Below are 25,854 nucleotides of genomic sequence, written 5' to 3' on the forward strand. Positions count from 1 at the left end.
CAGCTCCCTTGAGGTTTTTCACAGCTTTGTGGCAGGAGGTTCCTCAGCTTCCTACCAATGTAGGATGGTTTTTTCCTCGAAAAGTGATGTCCGATGTAGTGGTAGTGTGTAATTTCCTGCATGGCGTGTGTTAATGTGTATGAAGGGTTTTTCCTGTTTGTACATGCAGTTGGTCAACGTGCAAAAATTACTTCTTGTAATGTAGAGTGCAGTAATTGTCATAATTCCCAAGGTTTTAAATGCTTGTCGGCAGCTTTGTTGGTTGTTCGAGTTCCGCTAGGGTTCGGATAGCTTTTTTTCTGCAGGAGTAGTACTCTGTTCAGGTTTCCTGCAGAGGATCCACCCCAAACAGCAAGTCCATACCTCACATGAGTTTCCACCAAAGCATAGTAAGCTGTTTTTGCTGCCTCCAAGTTGCCGATACATTTTATTCGGCGTACTACATATATACCAGTGCTGATTTTTTTTGCAAACCCTGGTTTACATGCTCAGTCCACGTAAGTTTGTGGTCAATAGTTACGCCAAGGAATTTGATATGGTCTTTTCTTGATACATCAAGTGGGTTAGGGATATGGTCCTTCCTCTTGCTGAAGTTGATGTGAACTGTCTTCGATGGATTCATGGCTAGATCATTCCTTCTGCAGTAATTGAGGGCTTTACTGAGAGAGCTTGTGGCACTTTCGTACACTCCTTCAGCAGAGTCATTCTTAATCAACAATGTTGTATCGTCTGCATACATCACACAAGTGGTATTGTGATTCACGTATATAAGCTGGGAAGTCATTCACAAATAAGACAAAGAGAACTGGGCCCAAAACAGATCCTTGCGGTAACTCCGCGGGGTAACAGGTAGTGGATTGGATTGATGTGAAGTAGTTACACCATAAATGGTAGTTTGCAGCTCGACTATTTGAGATCGGCCTTGTGAGGTAACTTACAAACCATTTGTTAGCTGTGTCTCTGATTCCTAATGATGTTAATTTTCTTTGAGATGATGTCGTGGCCCAGGCAATCAAACGCCTTGCTGTAGTCAAGAAAGAGTGCAGATACGTATTGTTCTTTGTCTATTTGGTCAATAACATATTCAACAAGGCTGATGATGGCAGAGCTGGTTGATTTTCCTTTCAAAAATCCATGTTGCTTTTCGGTTATCAGATTTTCTTGTTTTAGGTGAGCCATGAGTCTGTGTAGAGCTATTTTTTCTATGATTTTTGAGAATGTTGAGATTAGAGAGATGGGAACGGTAATTTTGGACTTCCAGTGTTGAACCTTTTTTATGTTTGGGGTATACTTTAGAGAGCTTAAGGGCTGTAGGAACTCACCAAGGCTGAAGGACTTATTAATTATGCTGACTAAAGGCGGCATTAGCTCTTCAGAGCAGTGTTTCAACAATTTTAGAAGAATATTCATCACACTCCACTTGAAGATTTTGATTTTAGGGCATTTATGATGTTCCGTACTTCATTGATGCATGTTGGGGTTAGATATAGAGATTTATCAACATAGTTAAGGGGAGTTTCGTAATTTTCATTATCATCTGCGTCCCCTGGGGAGCAGTTATTCTGTTTCAGCGTCAATTCTGCTACTTCTGTGAAGAAGGTGTTAAAGTGGTCTGCAGTTTGTGTGGGGTTGTCCACATGTTTCCCATTCACTGAGAGACATATGTTTGGCTGTAGTTGATGTTTTTCCTCTTCTTTCATTGTTTATGACATTCCAAAGAGCTTTACTTTTGTTGTCAGCTGAGTTGATGAAGTCAGCATTAGCATTTTTTTTCTTATTTCTCTAAGTTTTTTATCATAAATTTTTCTTTTTTACCACCATATCTTCTTTGTCTTGGGTATTTCCTGTGGTCTCAAATTTGTGCAGGGCTTTTAGAAAGTCATTTTTTAAGGTCTTTGGCCTCGTTGTCATAATACACATGTTTTCCTTTTGTGTTTTTGACTACATTTTTTTAGTAGGACAGGCAATGTCTAGCGTTGCTTGGAGAGTTCTATGAAAGATGTTGTATGCTTGCTCTGCATCTGGGGCCATATAGACAGCATTCCAGTTTTTATTCCATTAGGAGAGATTTTATCTGGTCTGTATTAGAATAACAAAAAGTTTCTCTTGAGAATGATCTGTGGAGGGATGTTTACTCTCCAAGTCATATATTTTTATAATTTGAGCAGTATGGTCCAGAAAGTCCAGTTTCAAGTATGGCTGTGCCAATTGTTGTCCTCGATTATGTTTGTGCATATGAAGTCAATTGAGGTGGCCAGTGCTATGTGTGATACGTGTTGCAGGAAGTGGCAGTCTTTCGGATGTTATGGGTGTGTAGTTCATCTTCTAGGATAGTGTTTGTCTAGGGTTGTTTTCATCCTGTCGATGTTTTATGTCTCCAGCAAGCATGATTGATTTACTGTGTGCTTGAGTATATTCTAAGATGTTGGATAAGGCATTTACACCTGGCTCGTACATTCTCTTTGGGAGATCGATATACCCCCAAGAATGTGTATGTATTTAACCCATGGATTCAATTACTGCCATGGCTGCTTCACAGTTAAATTCTTGGCAGAGGGTGGGATATGTCAGTTGCTGTTGTGCAGTTTTTTGAGGGTTTCTTTGGCATATATGGCAACACCACCAAGCTTATGATTTTCTCTGCAATATTCTGCTATGAGAAAGTACCCTTCAATTTTTTGTATTCTCTATTTCTATTTTTTTCAGGCCATGTTCAGTAAGCACTAGTATATTGGGGTCAATGTCATTAAGAAGGTGGTTAAGTCTGTCTAATTTTTTGTCTAGTCCACGGATGTTTTGGTGTAGTATTTTTTAGGTTACTTAGGTTTGTTTTAGATTTGAGTTTATAATATACCTGTTTTTGAATTTGATCTTTTTCTGTTGGGTTTGGTCTAAAAATGGTGGTTGTTTTTTTTGGCTTTGTATTTTCAGTTACTGTCGTCAGATGGGGTGATAGAGACTTTTCGTTAGTAGTGTAAGTTCTTGTGTTGCCTTATAGTGCTCAATATACTTGTCGAAAAAGTCCTGGTATGTTTCATTGGGTGCTTTAAGTTTAGCTGTACAAGGTGGTGACTTATTAGATTTTCTGAGCTGGTTTTTTGTAATCTTTAGACTCCGGCATTGTACAAATATTTTCTCTGTGAAAACATGGCTTCCACTTCGATCACTTCAAAGTCTCCTTTGTCCCTTGGTATGCATGTGGGAATTGATCGCTGTTTATCTGATAATGGTTAGGACTGGGTTGTTGTAAGGTTCTTTGGGGGTAGGTTGTTTGCTCTTTAATTTTTTGTACTTGTAAAGAGATACTAAATTTATTTTTGGAATTCCCATTAATCTTTTGTTTTTTTAAAGAGTTATGAGATTGGTTTTACAGCTTTCCCTTTTCTTTTGATTTGTTAGATTTTCTGCACGGTTTGTGACTATCTAGGTTTAAAACGGTTAAGTTTTTGCTCTAGAAGATAGTGATTATTTTTTAGTTGAACAATCTCTGTTACCAGTGGGGTTGATTCAGCTACTGAAAATTGTGGGGAGTCTGTTTGTGTACCAGCTTCTTCAAGAACCTTTTTCTTGGGACATATTTTCTTGGGTTTTTAAATGTTTCTTTAAAATTAATATTCTTTAGATAGCTCTTTAATCTTTTGTTCATAGTCATTTAGAACTTGTGCTTGTCGTCTATCGTGGTCTTCAAAGATTTGTTGTGTATCAATAAGTAGTTGCTTTTCTTTTCCAAGTTGCCTATCCATATCAGAAATTTTTTTTGTTGAAAATTTTCTACTCTTGAGAGATAAGTATCTTCCTCTCGGCTGTAATTTTCAATTTTAGCCTCCATACTGTTTAGCAAGAAGTTTAACCTTCGATTGTCTTCTTGAGGGCCTCGTTTTCTTTAAGCAGTGCTTTTCCCAATTTTGCTGCCATGATTAGACTGTCTTCCCCATTTTTGCAGTTCACTTTCAATTAAGCTTTCTTCTAGCTCTGGTAGTGTACTTTCTAATATTGAGTCTTGACTAATATAGCCTTTTAGGGTTTTATTGGAGTTGCTCTCTGTTAGAGACTTATTACAAGATGGGTTTTTAAAAAATGTCTCAGCTTCTTTCAATGCCTCATTAAAATTTTTTGTTTTTGAAATTGTCTGTTTTTGGTTTTTCCATGAATTAATTTGAATTCTGAATACAGACACATGTCATTTTTGTTTGACATTTGCAGTGTTTTCATCTCCAAAGAATGTGACATTGTATTTGGTAGTTCTGTCAGTTTTTGTAACCCCTTTTTATCACTGCCGGCCAGTAGGGATAGCCTTTTACCTTTGCAAATACCATAACTCCTACTTCATATAGAGCATTTGTGTCCGTGGGCCATTTTATTGTTCAAAAATGAATATATGTTTTTAAATGTAAAAAATGAAAAACTGTTTTTTTTATAACGAGGTTTGACAGACTCCTCGTGGTTAATGTTTTTTTAAATATCAAGATGGAAAACTGTTTTTTTATAACGAGGTTTGACAGACTCCTCATAGTTAATGTTTTTGAATGTCAAAAAATGGAAAACTGTTTTTTATAACGAGGTTTGGCAGACTCCTCGTGGTTAATGTTTTTTAAATGTCAAAAATGGAAAACTGTTTTTTTATAACGAGGTTTGGCAGCCTCCTCGTGGTTAAATTTTTTCATGTGGCAGATTGTTTAGAAAATCAAGGTCAGGTGGGGAAGCAGGTCTGTTGATTGTTGACGGCTGTGTATACAAATAAGCTGCTGTCACTAGGTCAGGTGTGGAATGTGATGTTGTCAGCACAGTCAGCACTGTTTTCAGTTGTCACCATATGGCTTGAGTTTATTCGGTGATTTTAAGTAAAGTATTCTTGATTGTGTAATATACCAATTTTTGACTTTTAGTGTTTATAAGCTTGTTATTATAATTTCATTAGTGATAAAGTTGTTTTATTTTAAAAAGTGCTTGAGATTTGATTACAGATTAGTTCTTGTAATATATTTATTTGAAATAAAACGTACTGTATTACAGAGGAATATTTAAATTAATACATACAAATACTTTATTCTTTTTCTATCCAACTTAGAAGACTTTGATATGAGGGGTAAATAGAAGTAAGAGAGGGGTAGACGTCCCGTCAGAAGTAAGTTATCCATAACCCAAAGATAAAACTCAAAATATTTGAAAACTGACAGTAAACAAATAACAACAGGATAGTTGGAAAAACAGAGACCACAAAAAATATGACACTTTCCACTGACCAACAAAATATAGTGACAGTTATAATAAATTAAAAACATGTGTAGTAGGTTTACAAATTATACTATAATTATAATATAACACTATCACAATATAAGATGTCAAATTAATAAAATATAGTTTGAAACATAATTTAATAATAAGGCAAACGGAGGCAATGAAAGAATAACTCATTTATATCATTTCTACACTTAATAATTTATATGACAAAACATGCAGAATAACAATACAATAAATATAATCAAAAAGAAACATAATATTTCTGAAGATATAAATAGTTAGTACACTTTTAGTGATACAAATGCTTCAAAAGTACATGATTTGATAATGTAAAACATAATAATTTATTGCTTAATAGAAATAAAATATTTAATAAACAATCTTAAAGTATAAACATGTTTACTTCAGTGTTTATTTATTTACTATAGTTAGTATTTTGATTCAAGGTAATAGAAAAATTGTACAATGTATGTATATAATATATGTACTTAAAAATGTGTACTAGATAGAAATGTAAATCATAAGAAATCAATTGATTTAAAAATGTATAGTTAAATATCCCTATTACTAACCACAAATCCAGCTGATGACATAAAACTTCCTCATCGCTTAAAAAGTCTACACTACTAAATCTCTGAATCAGTTTAGAATTTGCCTTCTTGTTAAATATGTAATGCAACAAAGAATTATATAATAATAAAGCTGGTGTTCATTTCCTGAAAATTGCGGAATCCAATACCTTTGTTTAGTTTCCTTACCTCTTAACACATCCTCTGACAAAATGATTCATTAGGTTATAGTGTTGCAATTAATGCCAAAATATACATTAACATATTAAGAGCTTAGATATTAAAATATAATGCTTTGCACATTATCTTCAACTGTGTCAGAGGTGTGAAGAGGGTCCTCACTGTCGGTTATGTCAAGAGCAACCTCTTGCTTCATTAAGGGTCCGCATTCCTCTTCCTTCAGAAACACTCTGTCCTGGGGGTCATCACTGGCCTCAAGAAAACTCAAATGATTGAGCTTGTTAATTTTTGGAACATCCATAACGGAAATAGTTTTGGATATCTTCAATTTTGGTGTTGAGCACTGCAAATGTCCGGGAAAGTATCCTAGCTTCAAAGGGCTTCTTACATCCTCAGGATCAGTAACTGCGTTCCGCGGCAGTGAGATCATGGAGGCACTGTTACTGGATTCTACCTCCAGCTCCGGAGGGACGTTAGATTCATGGCACCATTTGATGTGCTCCAGCAGCCGGAACTTGTGGACAAACGATTTAGTGCATTGGGGACACTTTATTTTTTTGCTCTTTTCTGGAACAAAAAAGACACACATAAAATAAGCAGAGAGTTCCTGTAATTTTGAAACAGGAAATCTATTGCATCGGTAAAAATGTATAACGACATCAGAAAATAAAAAATAACTTTACAATATTATTTTTTTGAATTTTTAGTTTCTCAACAATTTTAAATGTTAAGTATATCATCAGTGTTTAAAGACTTTATTTTTAAGATTCCTTTTGAATATTATAAACATATACCATACTGCTTTTCACATCAGAGACTTCAAAACCAATACTTGAGATCAAAAGTGAAGTTACTGCATTTAAATTTCATACTTTATTAGTATATAAATGAATAAAATCATTAATATAAATTGTTGATATTTTAATGAACTAAAATCATTTCTTATTTTTTTGCATTGTTCTTTCCAATGTAAGTTATTAGTTTTGATATTTCCCGTACTCAATTACAATTTGTTGATACGAGATATTCTGCACAGTTAGATTTCATACGTCTTATTTTGTTTTCTGATTTTATAATTTATTTAAATCTTAGCTTTAAATTTTGAATGGTTTGGTCAAATACTGTTTTTGATAATCACTGTGGATAATTTATAAATTTTCAATTACTGCTAGTTTTTGTTTGTTTAATATTTCTATTTAATTTTTTTTTAATTTGCTCTAAAATAATTTATGTAAGGATAACAAAAAGGCAATCCCTATGTGATCCATTCACTTTATGGTGCTATTTATCTCTTTTACACTGCCTTCAAAAAGGGTCAGTCACAGTATGTAGATAGCTATGTAGGAAAAGAGTACTATATAAAAAATATTTTAGTAATTTAATACATCAATGTTTCCTTGTAAATAAATAATATCTTTTTATTCATCAAAAGGGAAACTTTAACAAAACATATAAGATTTGGGTTTGGCTCCAAAATGACACAGTGCCTAGCAATGAGTGGTGCAGTAAAGTGAGTTTGTGAAGTTTTCGAATCAAATGTGTAAAAGATATATTCTGATGATCTTATCTTACCGTGCTTGGCGATCACGTGGGACTTGATGTTCTCCTTCCTGTGGCTTCTGAAAGGACAATGTGGACACGGGAACATCGGAAGTTTCCCACATTCAAATTTCAGATGTCTCAGAAGTGTCGATGGATACGAGTATACCTTGGTGCACCTTGGGAACACAAAGCTAGTTTAAGTGTATTGCATCCAACAGTTTATCTAACAGAACATCGGAAGTTTCCCACATTCAAATTTCAGATGTCTCAGAAGTGTCGATGGATACGAGTATACCTTGGTGCACCTTGGGAACACAAAGCTAGTTTAAGTGTATTGCATCCAACAGTTTATCTAACAGAACATCGGAAGTTTCCCACATTCAAATTTCAGATGTCTCAGAAGTGTCGATGGATACGAGTATACCTTGGGAACACAAAGCTAGTTTAAGTGTATTGCATCCAACAGTTTATCTAACAGAACATCGGAAGTTTCCCACATTCAAATTTCAGATGTCTCAGAAGTGTCGATGGATACGAGTATACCTTGGTGCACCTTGGGAACACAAAGCTAGTTTAAGTGTATTGCATCCAACAGTTTATCTAACAGAACATCGGAAGTTTCCCACATTCAAATTTCAGATGTCTCAGAAGTGTCGATGGATACGAGTATACCTTGGTGCACCTTGGGAACACAAAGCTAGTTTAAGTGTATTGCATCAAACAGTTTATCTAACAGAACATCGGAAGTTTCCCACATTCAAATTTCAGATGTCTCAGAAGTGTCGATGGATACGAGTATACCTTGGTGCACCTTGGGAACACAAAGCTAGTTTAAGTGTATTGCATCCAACAGTTTATCTAACAGAACATCGGAAGTTTCCCACATTCAAATTTCAGATGTCTCAGAAGTGTCGATGGATACGAGTATACCTCGGTGCACCTTGGGAACACAAAGCTAGTTTAAGTGTATTGCATCCAACAGTTTATCTAACAGACATCCTGCACGTACACGTACACCTCACTCACGTCGTACAGTTGTTTAGGGTTTTGATTTAGTTAAATGAACTTTCTTTGTCAACCTAATTTGCTGAAATTAAATTATCGGTTAAGAGGGAATGCTGATACCAGCCGTGAACCTGAAGTTCCGCTTTTAACATGGGGCAAAAGTTTAAAACTGCATTATAAACAGGTACTCGCCTCGGATCCATAAATGTTTTACTTCAGAAACAGGATTTAAGTTTCTAGATGCTAATGAATGATTGAAAATACAATTATCTGTTATTACTTAATTTAAAAAAATTATTTTCAATATACGTTTTTCTATAAGAAACTCTCTTTATTGGCATAAGTTTCTGAATTGAAACATTTATAGATTTGATACGGGTTCCTATTAATAACACTGTTTTAAACTTGATCACTTTTGTTAAAAACAGAGTCTCAGATGCGCTGTAGGCTGCTGATTAAAAATCCCTCTTAAGAACAATAATAGGATAAATCAGAAAACTAATATTTCTTCTCAATTTGGTTTTTTCCAAAGTTTTAGAGTAGTTACAGAAAACTAAATGTGTTTCATTTTGTGAAAGCAACGATTTAGATTTTTGACAGCTAAATTAATTTGGCACCTAAAGTTGCTGATTTCATTAGGAAATAAATTAAATTAGGTTTGGACCAGCACAAGTTAAGGTCATTTTATTGTATTATTCATCATATATTAACATCATATATACAAAAAACTGAAGTAATACAAATCTTTTTATACTTTGAATGATACTTTAGTAATTTTTCAATGTATCTGGACACAATTTTCTAATTTAAACTGTGCAAGTTTTTTAATTCAATGAAGGGATTAAAATTACACAAGGATGCCCTGAAAATAAAATGAATCTTAATGGAAATATTATAATTAATGAACATAGTGATAGAGCTTGGCTACAGAACATTGAGTCTACTAACTATGAGGTGTACACACAATACTATATCACTGCTACCTAAATGCAGAGTATGAATGGAGCTGTAAATACATTTTTTGATAGGATATCCTGTGAAAGTAAGTGACAACATGGATAGTGTATTTAAGGATCGGAAGGATCAAAATTCAAGTTGATGACAGAAATTGATGTTTTCCACTGTGACTGATAATTTGGTGCTTTAATATAATAATCACCAGTAGAAACAAAGTGGTTGACCTTAACCAAAAACCATATCAGTAATTAAGTGATTGACCTTAACAAATTACTACCCTTATTAATGGAGTGATTGACCATTCACAGTTAATTGCCATCATGAAAAAAATTGTACATCATCTAATACTCGTACTAAGTGCAATCACAGATGAAGTGTTTGATCCTCAACCAATAACTATTATCACTAACAAAATGGTTGATCCTCAACAAATAATTATTATCACTAACAAAGTGGTTGATCCTCAGCTAGTAACCATCATCACTAATAAAATGGTTGATCCTCAACCAATAACTATTATCACTAACAAAATGGTTGATCCTCAACCAGTAATTATTATCACTAACAAAGTGGTTGGTCCTCAACCAGTAACCATCATCACTAATAAAATGGTTGATCCTCAACCAATAACTATTATCACTAACGAATGTTAATTATAATAACATTGTACATATTTAATAAATTGTATAACATTGTACTTAATTAATTAAACTTTTTGACTTTGAAGATGTTTAATAACTGATAGTAATATTAAGTTCTATTTTATATCGTGACAAATACAATGTCACCAGTTCTTCCAGCTGTGCTGGATTAAAAGAATGTATGTCATGTAAACTGTGACAATAAAGAATTTGAATTTGAGTGATTGATCATAACTAACAGTTTTTACTTAAATCCTTTACTACACACAACACATTTTTGGATCAAACCAAATGATTGTAATCAGTCACCTTGGACAAATGAATTCCTGTTTCCCCGTAACTGGGTTGACGCTTAATATGCTCATGGTGGGATCCTTCAGGAACTCCTTGAACAGGCTTTGATCAAACTCCCCTCCCTGATCCAACTCCTCCAGAGACTGATCCATGTTGACTGAGGAGTTTCCTTGTCTGCAAGCTGCCCAGGATTTTCCTAGAGTTCATCATTTGTGTCAAATACAATACATTCTGAACAGGAACTTAGTTTAGTACTAACCAAGTTATAGTTTCCTATTGTAACACGCAACAAAAATTGATATAATAAACGTAATAAACAGAATCATTAAGTAATTGTGAACAATTTATTTGAGCTTACCTTCTTTCCTTGAGTTTCCATCTAAAAATCAAACTAAAACAAAGGATAATAATATGAAGGATATATAAATATTAACACACACAAAAATGTACATTTTAGCATATATTTAAAGATGTTTTCTAGGAAAGTAACTACATAAATGATGTTTGGAATGGATATTAAAGACATATATGGTTTTATAACAAAATTGTGTTGGTAGTGATTCATCATTAGAAAAGTGTCATTATAGAAAATTAAGCTACCCATACATTCATTAGCAATTAATTAGGTATTCTAACCTCCAGCAAATAAAAAGAATGTGAGGTGTCAAAGGTTACAAGTTTAGAATATCACTCCATCATTAGACATTAGACTACAGCATAAAATTGGGTCTGTCGAAAGGTTTTGTTTTTGTAGTTAAAGTTGTACAATACACTTAAAATATCAAACAAACAAACATTTATTTCACAAAAACTTTGGAGACATAACTTGTCTTACTGTGCATGCTATAGTCTGCTGTTGTGCCATGTATATGAAGGTCTACAAAGTTTTAATGTGTCTTTGTGAAATAAGTGTTTGTTTGTTGCATTATGTGGTTTTAACTATAAAAACAAAGCCATTTGGCGAATCCAATTTTATGCTGTAGTCTAATGATAGAGTGATATTCAAAACATGCAACTCGTGACATCTCTTGGTGATTTTCAGATTTGATGGAGGTATGAATACCTAATTAATTGTTAATATAATCCAAAAACGTATCCCAATGATTTCAATACCTGTATATTAGGCAAAATGGTTGCTCGTCTACCAGCAATCTCATTGCCGATCAAAAGGTGTCTTTTTTCCTATCAATAAAGCAAGCAATTGAGCCATCTATCTCTTGCTTGGCATTCTTCTGCTAAGTATTTTTCTGGTTTTTTGATTAAGTAACATAGATGATGAAGAGATAACCGCTTTTGTTGTAATTTATTGTTTAGCTGTTGAAAAAATATAAGTACATTCTGAAGAGTTTTGGCGAAGAAATTTGTTTAAGACAGGAAAACTCAGACGACTTCAATAATTATCCTAGAATGTCTAAAAGTAATTTTTGCCACCTTATTAGTTTGGAGGAAACCCTCATTAAGAAGCAAATCACTTGCCTGATGCAGCCAATAAAGGCTGAGGCCTTGTAGCTACTTAGAGACCGAAGTGCGCATGCACAAACCTCGGGTATCGCTCATGATGGACGCTTGACGTCACACACTCGGTGATGGAATCGTAAACTCCTAAAGGTCTGGGTGATATGGAATACCACACAAAAGAAATGAGATTTGGTGTCATTCCGAAATAGATCTAAAAAGTATGGTCTTAAAACATGTTTTCTGCATTTGAAAGGAAATTTTCCTGCCAAGCCCCCTTTTGAGAGAGAGATACCGGGACACCATTCTGGTGTATGCCACCTCAAATCAAGCACTGAATATATATTTATTTATTAGTAATCAATGGAACATCAGTCTCTGCCTCTTGCTTCTGAGATTGTCCACACCACTCAGCAGACAAATTAAACAAGGCTGGACTAGATAAGGGACTCACCAGTCAGAGTAGTCTTCAATTTTTCAAGCCTTGAAATATTTAAATAGTGTTTGTTTTATATAATAGCTTTCAGTAACATCATACTTGTCTATTTGAGCGCATCAATAAAGGGAATAATGGGTTAAAACACAGAGTATTAAATCAACACAGAGTACTGTGTTAAACATCATACCTGTTAACATTTATTGAGGGGAAGACAGAAAAAATATATACTTAAATGTTAATTTTTTTAAGATTAACCATAATTCTTTTGCACCTTCCTCATGACTCAGGGGCCATGCAAGTAAGCATCTTCTCGTACAAACCAAGGGGGAGAGTTGGAATTATATTTAAAGAAAGGGACAGCCGGATCAGAACCAAGCCGAAATTTGTAAACACTATTTCTAACCATGCTCAATACAGATGTCTGACAATATGGCCTAGCACTAGCTGAGACAGAAAGATTTTTAAACAGTAAAAATTTTACTTACCTTTACAAATGGGAATATTAAATTTTGTTTATTTCTTAGGCCAGTGTCATGACTAACATATACGTTTTCTGGTTCATACAGCATCGAAACACTGCTTACATAATTACATTCTTGAAATACTTCAAGAAATCAGCTGGCCACGATAAAGCTCAGCCTCTTTCAACTCACCTAAACCGTCAAGTGCTTATTTTTGCACAGTTTCAGTTCAGCATCTATTGACTGAAGATGTTCTCCACAGCGAGGCTACAATATTTCAAGTATGGAACTATGTAAGCAACACTGTGTGAACCCGGAAACATATATGTTAGTCATTTAAATTTTTGATGTAGTAACATACTTTAAAAAATATTATAATTTTGGTTACCACACAAATAATATAGATAATTTTCTTACTAAATAAAACAAGAAATGAACAACAAAGCAGCTAACATATTTATTCATTAACAGAGTTCAACAATTTCCTTAATTATATTTACATTACTGGAAAAGTCACAAAAATACATTTTACTTTAGTTATAGAAAATAATACTTTAACAAAAACGATAAGTATTACTAATATTATACAGGTTGAAGAAGGCAAGAATATATTTATAAGTAAACTACAATGAATTATGTGTGAGAAAACACAGAATTGAACATTAACAGTACAAATAGCTGCAAATATTATTATATACTTGTAAGTATTAATATACCGGAAATAACAAGTAAAGCACTAGGGTCAAAAGTTAGAAAAATATTTTAAAAACGAACAAATTTTCTTAAAAACAGAAATTGCTAAACTACCAAACTAATCATTTGCATAAAAGGAATAGGTTAAGACTACTCAGCGGAATCTAGCTCAGTACAGAAAAAGGTTCCTTAACCGACCAGAATAATCTAAATCTAACTCTTAAAAAACCAACAAAAAAGAAAATTCTGTAAACAATATAGTTTATTTCTTAAAAACTACATATTACAGCACAATCAAAGATGTCCAATAAGTGGACAACAACCTCTATGAAAATCACAGACAGTAAAAGTACATCGGGAATTATTTGAAAATATTCTTCCAATGCTAAAAAATCTTATACGAAACTATATCTATTCAGTCTCCAATAGCATTATCCTGCTGGCAGAGTATATCTCCTTGTTCAGAACAAGCCATGCAGCAGTTTACATAGATTACCGTACCGTAATCATTAATGGAGTAGATAAACATGGGCTTTGACCATGAAAACATGTACATGTTGGTCTTAAGCCCAAATTGACAACTGACAAAAAATCTCTTACTTTTTTCTGACAAATAATTTAAATTCCACATCAAAGTTATAAACATAAATAATAGTTGAAATTGGTCTGAACATTCTTGGAATCTAATACAGTAAGTTCCTGAACACAAGGCAATTCTTTGGAGAAACTATCAACAGGGATCCAAATTTTGTCTATAACAACTTTGTTATACATTACATAAGTATGAGTATTCTTACGTGTAAAACTATATTTTGGCCACAACAAATCTGTATCTTATTCTCTGGGGTAATTTTGGATGTTTATAATGATTTGGGACTGTAGGGCAAGTAAAACTTCAAAATTTAAAAAATCTTTAAAAAAATGCCACTCGCGGCTCATAATGTGTTAATTTTCTATGTCCACTTTTTGAGTCAGCTTTCAATATAAACTTTTATATGACTTAAGTCTTAATTTGTTACAAAATAATTCAAGCATTAATAAAATAATATCTTAATATCTAAAAGCTTTAAATTACCAACAACATTTCAGGGTTGTCCAAATTAGACTTTCTTATATTCTTCTTCTAATCATATGAACATATTAAAATAATAAGTGAAATGAATTAGAGGACTCGGCTTTGGCTGCCCCAACTCTACTCTCTGGATTTTATCCCAAATTACTGAAGGTAGGTCCTTGTTGCGAAAAATCTTGATTACTGGTTTAAACTGTTACCATTTGTTTGAGTTTGTTAATCATATTTAATTCAGATCCTGCATAATACTATTCCAGTGGCTAGCAGTATAACAGATACTCCTTCCCTTTTTTGGGAGGAACTTTATTTTCAATTTTTAAAATAGGGGAAACTCTCAATTTAGATCATTTAATTAATTTGTTCTGAGTATCTGTACTCTCTCTTTACGAAATGCAATAATAAAGGTAATGGAAACTAAAACCGTTACAGCACGAAATGTGTGGTCGCGATGTGCACATCGAGATCAACGCTGCGTTGGGCCACGAACGCACACTTAGGGCAAGAGAGTGATGCGGATACTCGGCCACATTCGTTACGGTGTTTCAGCATTGCCACTTTATAGCTGAACAGTTTCTTGCACCCAGGACACTGATACCGAGACTGGCTCTGTGGGGACTTCTCCGCTTCTGCGGCTGTAACAAACGAATATATCCTTAAATTATGGATCCTCATGACCAAAAGAAATTAACTAACATATGAGGAGAGAAACAATTCAAGTCATCATCTCTAACGTTCTGGAAAATTTTAAATTTCAATGTCATAAGGATTCTACTTATTGTAACTTGACAAATTACTGTTCTTAATGTTCATGTAATAAATAAATAAATAAATAAAAAAAAAAAAAGTTTAACTGGGGAAAAACTATTAACCCAGTAATATCTACACTACAACAAACAATGTAACTCTAAGGAAAAGTTTCAAATATATATTAGGCCTATGATTAGGATATCAATTTTGAAACGCATCAAAAATTAGATTGATTATCTATTGGTTCTATTTTTTTCATGACTTATCTTTTGTGTTTTTTTTTCTTATTGTATGGAGTGTGTGCATACTTCATAACAAGTTAACTATGCAGAGAAGTTAAGATTTGTATTAAATTTAAAATTAGTTTTTACGTAATTGTATGTAATTTATTTATATACCTAATTAAAAATAATTTAACCCTTTCAGTAACAAGGAACACATGCTTAAATTGTTTGTTGTTAAAGTGTTTATGGAATACTAACACTAAAACAAAATTTTAAAACAGAGATTTATTTGAAATATAGAATATTTATAAATCAACATATCCTAAATGTCTTTAACGTGTGATAATTACACAGTTTTTAAACGATGCTAATGGCATTTTAATTGATCACACCAACCATTTTAATGGAGAAATGATCCACAGCCACTAGAAAATTTGTGATGGCCTCCCTGGAAATTAAACCCATGATCCTTTGATTAGAGAGCTGCAGTCTTACTCCCACGCTACTGTGAAGGTACATGTTATGTATATCGGTCATCATCATCATCATCATCGTCAGACGTTTTCCGTTCTCACGGGTCGTCGTCGTACACAGCCTCCTCCACTTTAGTCTATCCTTCCAGGTCTCCTCTTCATCCACCTGTATTTTCTGTAGTCCCCTTCTCTCTATGTCTTTTCCACACTTGGTCCTCCCATCTTCCTCTCGGTCTTCCTCTTGGTCTTCTTCCTCCTTCCTCCTTCTCCAGTGCTATTCTAGGCATTCTATTATCTCCCATCCTCTTCACATGCCCCATCCACTGTATTCTTCTTCCTTCCATTGTCTCTTGCAGTGAAACTACCTTCAATCTTTTCTCTGGTTATTTTCGTTCCTTATTCTATCTCTTCTTGTAGTCTTCTCTATCCCTCTTAAAAATCTCATTTCTGCAGCTTGCCAATCTGCTTAAAATCATTTTTAGTCCACGTCTCTGCTCCATATAATAAAATTGGTTGGAAATAAGATTTATACATCAATACTTTTGATTCTTTCCCAATGTTCCAACTCCACACAATCTTCTTCACCATATTGAAAAACTTTCCACTCTTCCATATTCTGTTTCCTATCTCTTCTCTTATTGTGCCCCTATCTGTTATGATACTTCCTAAATAACAGAATTCCTTCACCTTTTCAAGTCTTTTTCCTTCAACTAACACGTCTTTGTTATTTCCATCCCTTCTCTCTACTTTCATTACTTTACATTTTTGTATGTTCATCTCTAAACCATATTTCTTCGCCACTTTTGCCCATTTGTTTAACTCTCGTTCTAACTCTTCTTCCCTATTTTCCCATATCATTATGTCATCCGCATATGCTATTGTCTTAAGTTCTTCTGCTCCTCTGTTTCCTTGTACTTCTAGAATAATTTCATCCATTATAATATTGAAAAGGAAAGGTGACAATATGCTTCCCTGCCTTACTCCTCTCTCTGTTTTAAAAGTATCTGTATATTTTTCTTCAATTCTTACCCTGTTTTTACATATGCCGTACAGGTTCTTTATTCTTTCTACTATTCCCTCACGCAATCCTCTCTTTCTCATACTCTCCCATATCCTTTCTCTCAGTACCTTATCATATGCCTTCTGTAGGTCTATAAACGCTACCATTGTATCTTTTCCATATTCCCACCTCTTTTCTAACACTTGTCTCATCACAAAAATAGGCATCCACCGTTGACCTACCTTTCCTAAAACCACATTGCTCCTCTCTTCCTGTTTCTTCCAGTACTGGTCTAATTTTCTGCAACAGTATTTTTTCATAAATTTTTTGTGTATGGCACAACAAAGTTATTCCCCTGTAATTCTCGCATTTTTGCTTATTGCCTTTCTTAAAAATCGGTACTATTATTCCCATTTTCCAGTCTTCTGGTATCTTCTTTTCCTTCCAAATCACTCTCATCACTCTGTACAACCATTGAATTCCCAATGGGCCCGCCGCCTTTTATCATCTCAGCCGTCAGCTCGTCTATTCCCGCAGATTTCCCCTCTTTCATCTCTTTAACCGCTTTTTTCCAATTCGCACATACTAAAATCCTCTTCATCTTCTGTCTCCTCTGTCATATCTCTTCTTTCCTCTTCATTTTCTGTTCCTTCCAGTAGTTCCTTAAAATACTCTTTCCACGTCTTCAAAAACCTCTTTCTCCTCCCATTTGATTTCCCCCTGAAAACATCCACCACCTTAGTCAACATTTCTTTAGGTTTCGTCTTGTTCTTTATCACCCCATAAAAAATCTTCTTATTTCCTTTGAAGTTTGATTTCAGTTTTTCCTCAAAATCCTTCCATGTCCTCTCCTTTGCCTCCTTCATCATCTTTGCTGATGCCCTTGCAAGTCTCTTCCATTTATCCCTCTTTTCGTTTGACCTATCCTTAAACCATTCTCGCCAAGCTCTATTTTTGTTTTTAACTGCTTCAGCAATTCTTTCATTCCACCAAGGGGTCTCTCTTTATCCCTTCTTTTACCTGAAGTTCTTCCACATGTTTCTTCTGCAGCTTTGACTATAGCATTCTTGAAATTTGTCCATTCCTCCTCTCCTGTTTTGACCTCCCCTTGGGTATCGCTCCTCTAATGTTATTTACAAACTCCTCTCTAACTTCGTATCTTTTAACTTCCATGTCTTGATTCTTGTTAGTCTTTTGCATGTATCCTTTCCAAACCTCATTCTTTGAAAAATCAGCTACCACCAGCCTGTAATCTCCTCCCATACTTTCACTGGGTATATAACTTTTACATCTGCCATGTATGGCTGCAGGCATTTCCTCACTAATATATAATCTATTAAACTTGGCTGTTCACCATTCCAATTGTATCTTGTGTATTTGTGGCTATCCCTTTTTCCTTGTTCCAGGTGTTCCCTATCACTATATCATTCCTTAAAACAAAAATCCAGTAAATTTTCTCCTTCTAATTCCTAAATGTATATCGGTATCTACACTAATTACTGTGCTAGTGTGACAGAATGGCTCCCACAATTAACTCAGGCACTTGCCCAATGGGTTTATGTACTAAAAAGGTTAGAGCACTTGAAATACACAAGAATTAGCCAAGAATATTGCTTTTTTTTCATGATGCATTCATTCTCATAACTTATTAGAGATATTCTGATGACAGGATCAGAGGGGTAACAAGAGGCGTGACCAGAATAATTTTAGCGGTGGAGGATTGAATATCCGAATGAGTTTATAAAAAGGACTTTCCCCTAAAAAATGTTGTAATCAGAAGTGCAGTTTAACACAAATTGTACTTTAGTAAATTTAGACAATTTAAAAATTTTTTTAATTCTTCCTAGCTTTTTTAACAACCTTTTTAATGTTCTTAAAATAATTATTTTCTAAAATGTTATATATATATATCCTGATCTCACCATGTCTGACAGCGATGTGTGCATTGATGCTCCCCTTGCGAGTGGACTGGAAGTCACAGTGAGGACATCGGAACTGGGGGGGCATCCCACACTCCAGCCGTAAGTGTCTGGTCATACTGTGCCAGTGAGAGTAGAGCCTCTGGCAGCGGGGGCACTGATGCTTGGTCTGGCCACTGGAGTCTGTCACTAGTGTCGTCTTGCCTGTACAACCCAGTAGTGTAACTAGGTGGCATCACTACATTACCGCTCTTTGGTAGTACTCATTCTTATTGCCACTTGGACGAAAACTGATTCAAAATGTGGAAGATTTAAGTTCTTCACTAGCTACTCACAAAATTACCCAAAAGTGCAACAATAGTTGAAAAATGTCCAACAAATTAAACACTCTCAAAGCAAGACTTAAATTAAAATCTAAGACGTTTAACACAATAAAATATGTGTATTCTCATAAAGTTCAATACTAAGGAAATCAGTAAACCATTTAGATCTTGCATGGAATGAGAGTTGAAGTTTAGGTTTGAATTCATTTAAACTGTATTTTACTTTGCTTAGTTACTATAATTAAAAGAAATAACCAGGATAATTCAATTACAGTTGGAGTATTTGCTGAACCCATCTGAGAAGGGCCACAAAAATAAATAGACATATTAAAATAAATTAGAATCATAAATGTGGATAATAAAACGAAGAGAGAAATGCAGACCATAACACAGATTTGGTTTGAAGAGAGCTATTATGACAGCGTAAATAAAAAAATTAAAGATTGTAAAGGCAAAAAAATTGTTGTTCTTTGACAACTTTAAAAAATGTAACTTATATTAATGAGGAACACAAAATAGTTTGCAAATAAATTTTATAAATCAAAATAAATCATAGTGAATTTTTAATAGTTTTTTTTTTATATATTGCGTTAGCTTACAGCAAGCAATTAAATGAACTCTGAGTTTGCTAAAACTTATATTTAAAATTATCTATGCCTTTAATACTAACTATTAAACACTGACAAATTTATAAACTCAGAATGTTCTTAAATGACAATTAAATTACAAGATTATTTTGTAATAATGTGACCTTGAACTTTATTATCTGTATTTTTTTCTCACACAGCCAATAACTTGGAACTTACAATGAAAGATTCCATTATTTTTTAATTAAAAACTATTAAACTTGATTGTCAACATGGGATCAAAATAAGATTGTACCACACATATATACTATTAAAATTTATCTTCATCACATTCAGTTTTTTTTATAACTTATAACACTCATTTTTTTAAATTAATACAACAAACCTTTACCTCAAAACTTTGTTGATTTTGTCAGAATTTCAACATAATGTAGAAATAAATTTACTGTTTTAACTTCACATAAGGACTTACTCAATAAAAAAACAGAATAAAACAATAAAGTACAATTGAAATTCACTGAAAATATAGTTCCCATCATCTCTGACCTCGAATGTTTTCTAATAGTTATCAAGATTCTGCAAATTTCACGTAGGCTATAAATGATGAACATACAAAAACACACATTAAACTAATAAACAATTTATTAACCACAATCAGTCAACTACAATGAAAATATTTGTATTCAGTTGTGTTTAGGAAAAAGTAATTCCTAAGTACTGCTAATCATAACACAGATTGTTCACATTTTTCCTCAGCTTCAATGTAATCATCCCTAAACATCGAATATTGCAAATTAAACAGACATTGTAGTTGTTAGGTGAGAGTACATACTGACGTTTGGCATGAGTAAAATAAAAATGTTATACATGATATTAATCAATTGTTATCATTTTAGAAAAGGACTCCAAAGTCTAAATTCATCAATTAGTTGGCTCATTCTGGCCACATAAGAAGTGCTCCATTGCTTCCTGATTGTCACTGGTCCATCAATGGTTTGAGCCGGCCTCTCATATCACCCAAATGCTTCATGATCACGTGACGATTGATGTTCCCCTTGCGCACAGACTCGAAGGGACAGAATCCACATCGGAACTGCGGAGCTACGCCACACTCCAACCGGAGATGTCGCGTCATACTGCCCTTCTGCGAGTAGAGCCTTCGACACCTCGGACACTGATATTTATCATCTTCACCTGCACCATTCATTTGGTTACATCATAATGACAATCTTTGTGTAAATAATACACACAACATTTATTTTACAGTACAAATCACATATAGCTTGATCCTACCTATTAGATGGAAATGGATACACATGATAAATACAATACCTGCTCTGTTTGACATTACATAAGATTTTCCTTATAACACTATTTTTTGCAAACTCTCATGTTAAGATGACATGCGTTTGTTAACTTTTAATATTTTCACAACCTCTGGGATTATTCTATTAATCAAAGAACGTTTCAAATGATAGAATATCCAAGAAAATATCAATTTCAAAATCACACCTTGTCTTGAAAAATAAAGTATAGTTGATGTTTTATTTCAAACAATTTAGATAGGTACAAATATTAAGTTGTAAAAAAATAAGGTAATAAAAGATCTCATAAGTAATAAATTACTCTAAGCATTAATACATTTTTGTGAATGAATAGATAAATATATATATATACATATAATAAATTTCAATAAACAATGAATCACAAAAAGTACTTGCTCTGCCGGGACTCAAACCCGGATCTCTCACTTGCCAGGTGAATGTGCTACCATTACACCACAGAGCCCTTACTTTTTATGATTCAATTATTTTGTATTTGGCTGTATCTGTCACAAATATGCGTTTAAATAACCAAACTAACTTATGATCAAAAGACCAAATACCAGTCAAACTACTTTTATTTACATATATTAATAATAATAATATCAGATAAACAAAACTATGATTGATATAGTTATAAATTGTACTGTAAACACATTGTATAAGTTGTGAACAAAGACTGTGAAAAATTTGACACAGGCACATAAAACTGTGGGTTTTATATCTAGAGAATGTTAAAAAAATTTCTTCTGAACTGCTACTTAGTTCTGAACACTATACCAATCATAAGGTATACGTAACATTTTTCATATTTTTATTTTAAGTTATATTTCACATTGAAAGAAAGATTAGTATTTAAATCTAAATTTTCTAAATAAATTTGTAGATAATAATATCTCCACCATTTTCATCAAAATGGAAAATAAACTCAAACCTCACAAAAACATTTAAGTGAAGCATGTAATATGACAATGGAAATTAATTTCTAATATTGGAATTGTGAAGGAAGAAAATCAGCAAATGGACAATAGAAACATTAAACCGTAAATTTAATATTCAAATAGCAACTCAGTACAATTAACAATTCAAATATAAAATATATATCTTGGATAAACTATTACTTATAATACAATAACAAGCTTACTACACTATTTAACAATACAAAAGTCAACATGTTTCTACTTCCATTAACTTTCTAAGTCTAACAATAGCAAATACACTTAACTTGACTAAGCTAATTTACTTAAGTTAATCAATAAAGAACTACGAGACAGTGTTAAGGTACAATAGTATAATACTAGTTTATCACCAATAAAAGATCACAAGATATTAAAGAGATAAGCAACACATTTTCTGGTAAAAATGATATAAGCTTATATTATGTTAAGTATATTTCTTCAGTCATTTTTATACATTTTGTACAATTAGCATAATAAATGTACAGGACACGTACTATACAAACATTGGAAATAATGGCAGAAAGGGTACATCAGGAGGTCACTGGTGAGCTCAGGTGACCATAGTCTGGCAAGACGACAGTAACTAAGGCAGTATTATGTTAACCTCACTATTACGAAATATGTCGTTAATTCATATTATTTAGTTTTGAATGTGTATTTTGTTTTGTTGTTTTGGAAAATAAATCAAAGAAAAACTCGCACTAGCTTAGTTGATCCTAGGTACAGAATTTTATTCACACCTCCAAAGAACTCAAGGGTATTAAATTATTCCTGTCATTAGCTGAGCGTTAGCAGGCAATTTCATTTGTTTATCTGTTCGCACAATATCTCAAAAACAAACTTATCTATATACTTTAAATTTTGCATGATCTTTTGTTTCTATATAGGCAACACTGAGTTAGATGATGGTGCATGTTTTGGTGGGATTTGAATAAGAATGTAATGAAAGGGTTACACCATAATTCTTTTCAGATTATATATTTCCAAGCTTAATACATTTAAAACTGACTACTAGACATATAAAAGAGTTATATCTGTCAGATAACTAGATATAGAGACAAAGTTATCCCTTTGAAGGTCGGCACATGGTTAGCTGACATTGGTTAAACTTTATTACCATGTTATAATTAGTTTTAAGTGTGTCAAGCTAAAAATATACGATATCTGAAAAATTAATATTTTTAATATTTTTGATACCTTCCTATTTCGACCTCAACCAAAACTAGTGTGTCTATGAGCAATTTCTTTCTTAAGTAAATTTCTCTATCGGTTTCAGGAAAAATCAGTTTGTGTGCATATAGTGTAGGTTAGCTCTCAGCTCTTGGGCTAGCAAGTGTATTAAGCCTCCAGCATATTAAACAAAAACAATGTCAATGACCCTTATCAACTTTGAGTTATTACATATCCATAAATGTCAATAAACACTAAAATAATACTATATCTATTTATAAACTAGAATTAAAGTGAAAGACTTGAAAATTTCACATAAGTTTTAAAACTATAAAAATTATTGGAGGAAAATATAATTTAATAATGTTATATTTTCTGAACCATAACTGAACAGGGGTGCTGGAAAGTACCGGAAAGTTAAAACTGTTTAATATTTTAACCTACAAAATGAAAATCCTAAGTATATTATGTACAATACTTTTTCCTCTCCTGAGAAGTCGACCCATAGGATTCACTGAAAAATCTTGTACGTCATTTGGAATATCTTACTGAGTTAAAAACAAAGCAATTCAATGGTCTCTGTGACTCAAAACATGATAATCACCATTTTGTTTAGGGTTTTCCAAAGGTAATTTTTTCATATCACGTTTTTTATTCTTCAATAAATTTACAATTATACGAAACCTGCTGATGAAGTCTGTTTGAATCTTTATGGTTTATCGATTTACTTCTCACAGGCTGCTGGTGGCATAAACCAGTTCTTAAACCCTCTTTTTATAATGTAGACATGAATTTGCACAGCTTGAATAATTAAAAATCCACAACACTGCTTTAATACTTTCCAGCACCTTAGTAACATAACAAACAACATGCATCCATAACTCACCATACACTTGTTTCATATTATTTTCTTTGGAATGCTGAAACTCTTTTCGGCTGAATTCAAACACAACTTTAATCACTGTACGATAGATATATAAGGTTTGGCACTAACAGAACTAATTTTCCTTAACCAAAAAGGAAAGAAGGCACTTGTGGCAATAGTGGCCTGCATCAGAATTTGAACTCTCCCGGTTTAGGTTCCAGGGACGCAGTGTGGATGGCCATGTGTCGGTTTATATTACCCTTGCGGTAAGAAGAGTAGGTGCACACCGGACACTGGAACTGTGGCAGCACGCCACACTCCAACCGTAGGTGTCTCAACATGCTGCCTCGCTGCGAGTACACCTTGTCGCACTGAGGACACTTGCTGGGGATGTCCCTGCGCGACCTCTTCGCCCTTGAGGACTTGCCTGAAACCGGGGCCAACAGTAAGGACCTCAGCTGTCTCTAACGAACATTTCAGCTCTTAAATTTAATAGCACCATCGATATTAAACTGTAACTTTTTAATATTTTTTTGGTTTTTAAGACTTGGGAATGGATATGGATTCATTTTGAATCATACTTAAAAAAAATCACTTTATTTCAGATCACTTTACAGAAGGTGAATAAGAAACGTACACTCACTCTATATTATTATGATTTCGGATCTATATACATTCAGATCGATTTTTAGTTGATTAGGCTGTGAGTTTAGTCACTAAATACATTTAAATTGTGACATTTTTAAGATTTTCACTAGAAAAACACATTTTTTTTATTTGTACCTGAGTCAAGTTAATTATTCAATCTCGGAAATAACTTGCTAGCAGGTCGTCACGTGTGTTTATTATTGTTTGTTGATGTACACTGCACTGTTTGTTGATTCTTTTATATGATCAATATATGCCATTGTTGTTACGATTATCAACTATCTATTTAAAACTCTGTTAATGTATAAAATATTGATATTTAAACATGCATCTTGGACATTTTAAAATTTAGTTTAAGTACTTAATGTTACTTAAATAACCTGTTATGCTGTTCTCTGAGAGGTGGTGATAACAGTGGAATAAATACACAAATAAAGATTTCTATTAAAATCGTTTAAAACAATAAAAACTAACATGTAAGCCAAATACAATATCTCTTGTTGAAGATTTTTTTAAGTAAAAAATTGTGGTTTTTAACATATACATAATAGTTCTCTTAATGAATATATTGCTACAATGATTTATGTAAAAACTTAAGTATGTTTTTAACCATAGAGAAGCGAATTAAATTCCATCTAGACTTTCTCACACTTCACTCTCGTAGCGGAAAGGAAATAAATCTTTAGTATGTAACCATGGATGTAGACGGTGTCACATTTTTACACTATTTGTCGTAGAGATGTTGATAAAACAGCATGCTCAAATCAAAACGTTTTTAATCATTATGAGACAAATTGTCTCATTCCAGAGTGACTGTCTGGTCATCAAGATTTTTGACTATGAATAGTGACTTTGTCCTGAAACCCAACGATGTGGGAGTCAAATGTTATGGTGGTATGAAGCTTGAGTGTATTGGTCTTCGCGCCCCCTTCTATAAAACATGGAGTTTTGCATAGGTGTCCAGGCATTTTTTTAAATGTATAGCAATTTAATGGAAATGAGGGATACGAAAGGGTAAAAATAGAAAAGAAATCCAATTTTGGGATGGGCACCAATACCCCCAACAAT

The 25,854-nt window shown here is 33.4% G+C and overlaps 4 protein-coding genes across 9 annotated transcripts in view; 1 reads left to right on the plus strand and 3 right to left on the minus strand.

Annotated features, from left to right (window-relative positions):
* LOC124356129 (longitudinals lacking protein, isoforms A/B/D/L-like) overlaps positions 1 to 25,854 on the plus strand; it is a 605,681-nt gene that overhangs the window by 146,171 nt on the left and 433,656 nt on the right. The window lies entirely within an intron of this gene.
* The window catches only part of LOC124356131 (zinc finger protein 436-like), a 235,532-nt gene that overhangs the window by 22,947 nt on the left and 186,731 nt on the right, over positions 1 to 25,854 (minus strand). The gene's annotated exons all lie outside the window — the stretch shown is intronic.
* LOC124356133 (zinc finger protein 786-like) lies at positions 4,979 to 10,732 on the minus strand. Its single transcript, XM_046807292.1, has 3 exons — positions 10,445 to 10,732; positions 7,563 to 7,708; positions 4,979 to 6,557 (listed from the first exon to the last, which is right to left on the minus strand). The coding sequence occupies exons 1-3, from the start codon at positions 10,579 to 10,581 to the stop codon at positions 6,091 to 6,093; spliced, it is 750 nt and encodes a 249-aa protein (XP_046663248.1). The 5' UTR covers positions 10,582 to 10,732; the 3' UTR covers positions 4,979 to 6,090.
* Positions 13,722 to 19,475, minus strand: LOC124356139 (transcriptional repressor CTCFL-like). Its single transcript, XM_046807298.1, has 2 exons — positions 18,916 to 19,475; positions 13,722 to 15,181 (listed from the first exon to the last, which is right to left on the minus strand). The coding sequence occupies exons 1-2, from the start codon at positions 19,028 to 19,030 to the stop codon at positions 14,973 to 14,975; spliced, it is 324 nt and encodes a 107-aa protein (XP_046663254.1). The 5' UTR covers positions 19,031 to 19,475; the 3' UTR covers positions 13,722 to 14,972.

This window comes from Homalodisca vitripennis, chromosome 2 (genome assembly GCF_021130785.1).
Source record: "Homalodisca vitripennis isolate AUS2020 chromosome 2, UT_GWSS_2.1, whole genome shotgun sequence".
In the NCBI taxonomy this organism is placed as follows: Eukaryota; Metazoa; Arthropoda; class Insecta; order Hemiptera; family Cicadellidae; genus Homalodisca; species Homalodisca vitripennis.

Coding starts and splice junctions, on each gene's coding strand:
- LOC124356139 (XM_046807298.1), bottom strand. CDS start 19,030: ATGACCAGACACTTACGGCTGGAGTGTGGGATGCCCCCCCAGTTCCGA. Junction 15,182..18,915: donor ACACATCGCTGTCAGACATG/GTGAGATCAGGA, acceptor CGTTTGTTACAG/CCGCAGAAGCGGAGAAGTCC.
- LOC124356133 (XM_046807292.1), bottom strand. CDS start 10,581: ATGGATCAGTCTCTGGAGGAGTTGGATCAGGGAGGGGAGTTTGATCAA. Junction 7,709..10,444: donor CAGGAATTCATTTGTCCAAG/GTGACTGATTAC, acceptor TGTGTTCCCAAG/GTGCACCAAGGTATACTCGT. Junction 6,558..7,562: donor CCACGTGATCGCCAAGCACG/GTAAGATAAGAT, acceptor TTTTTGTTCCAG/AAAAGAGCAAAAAAATAAAG.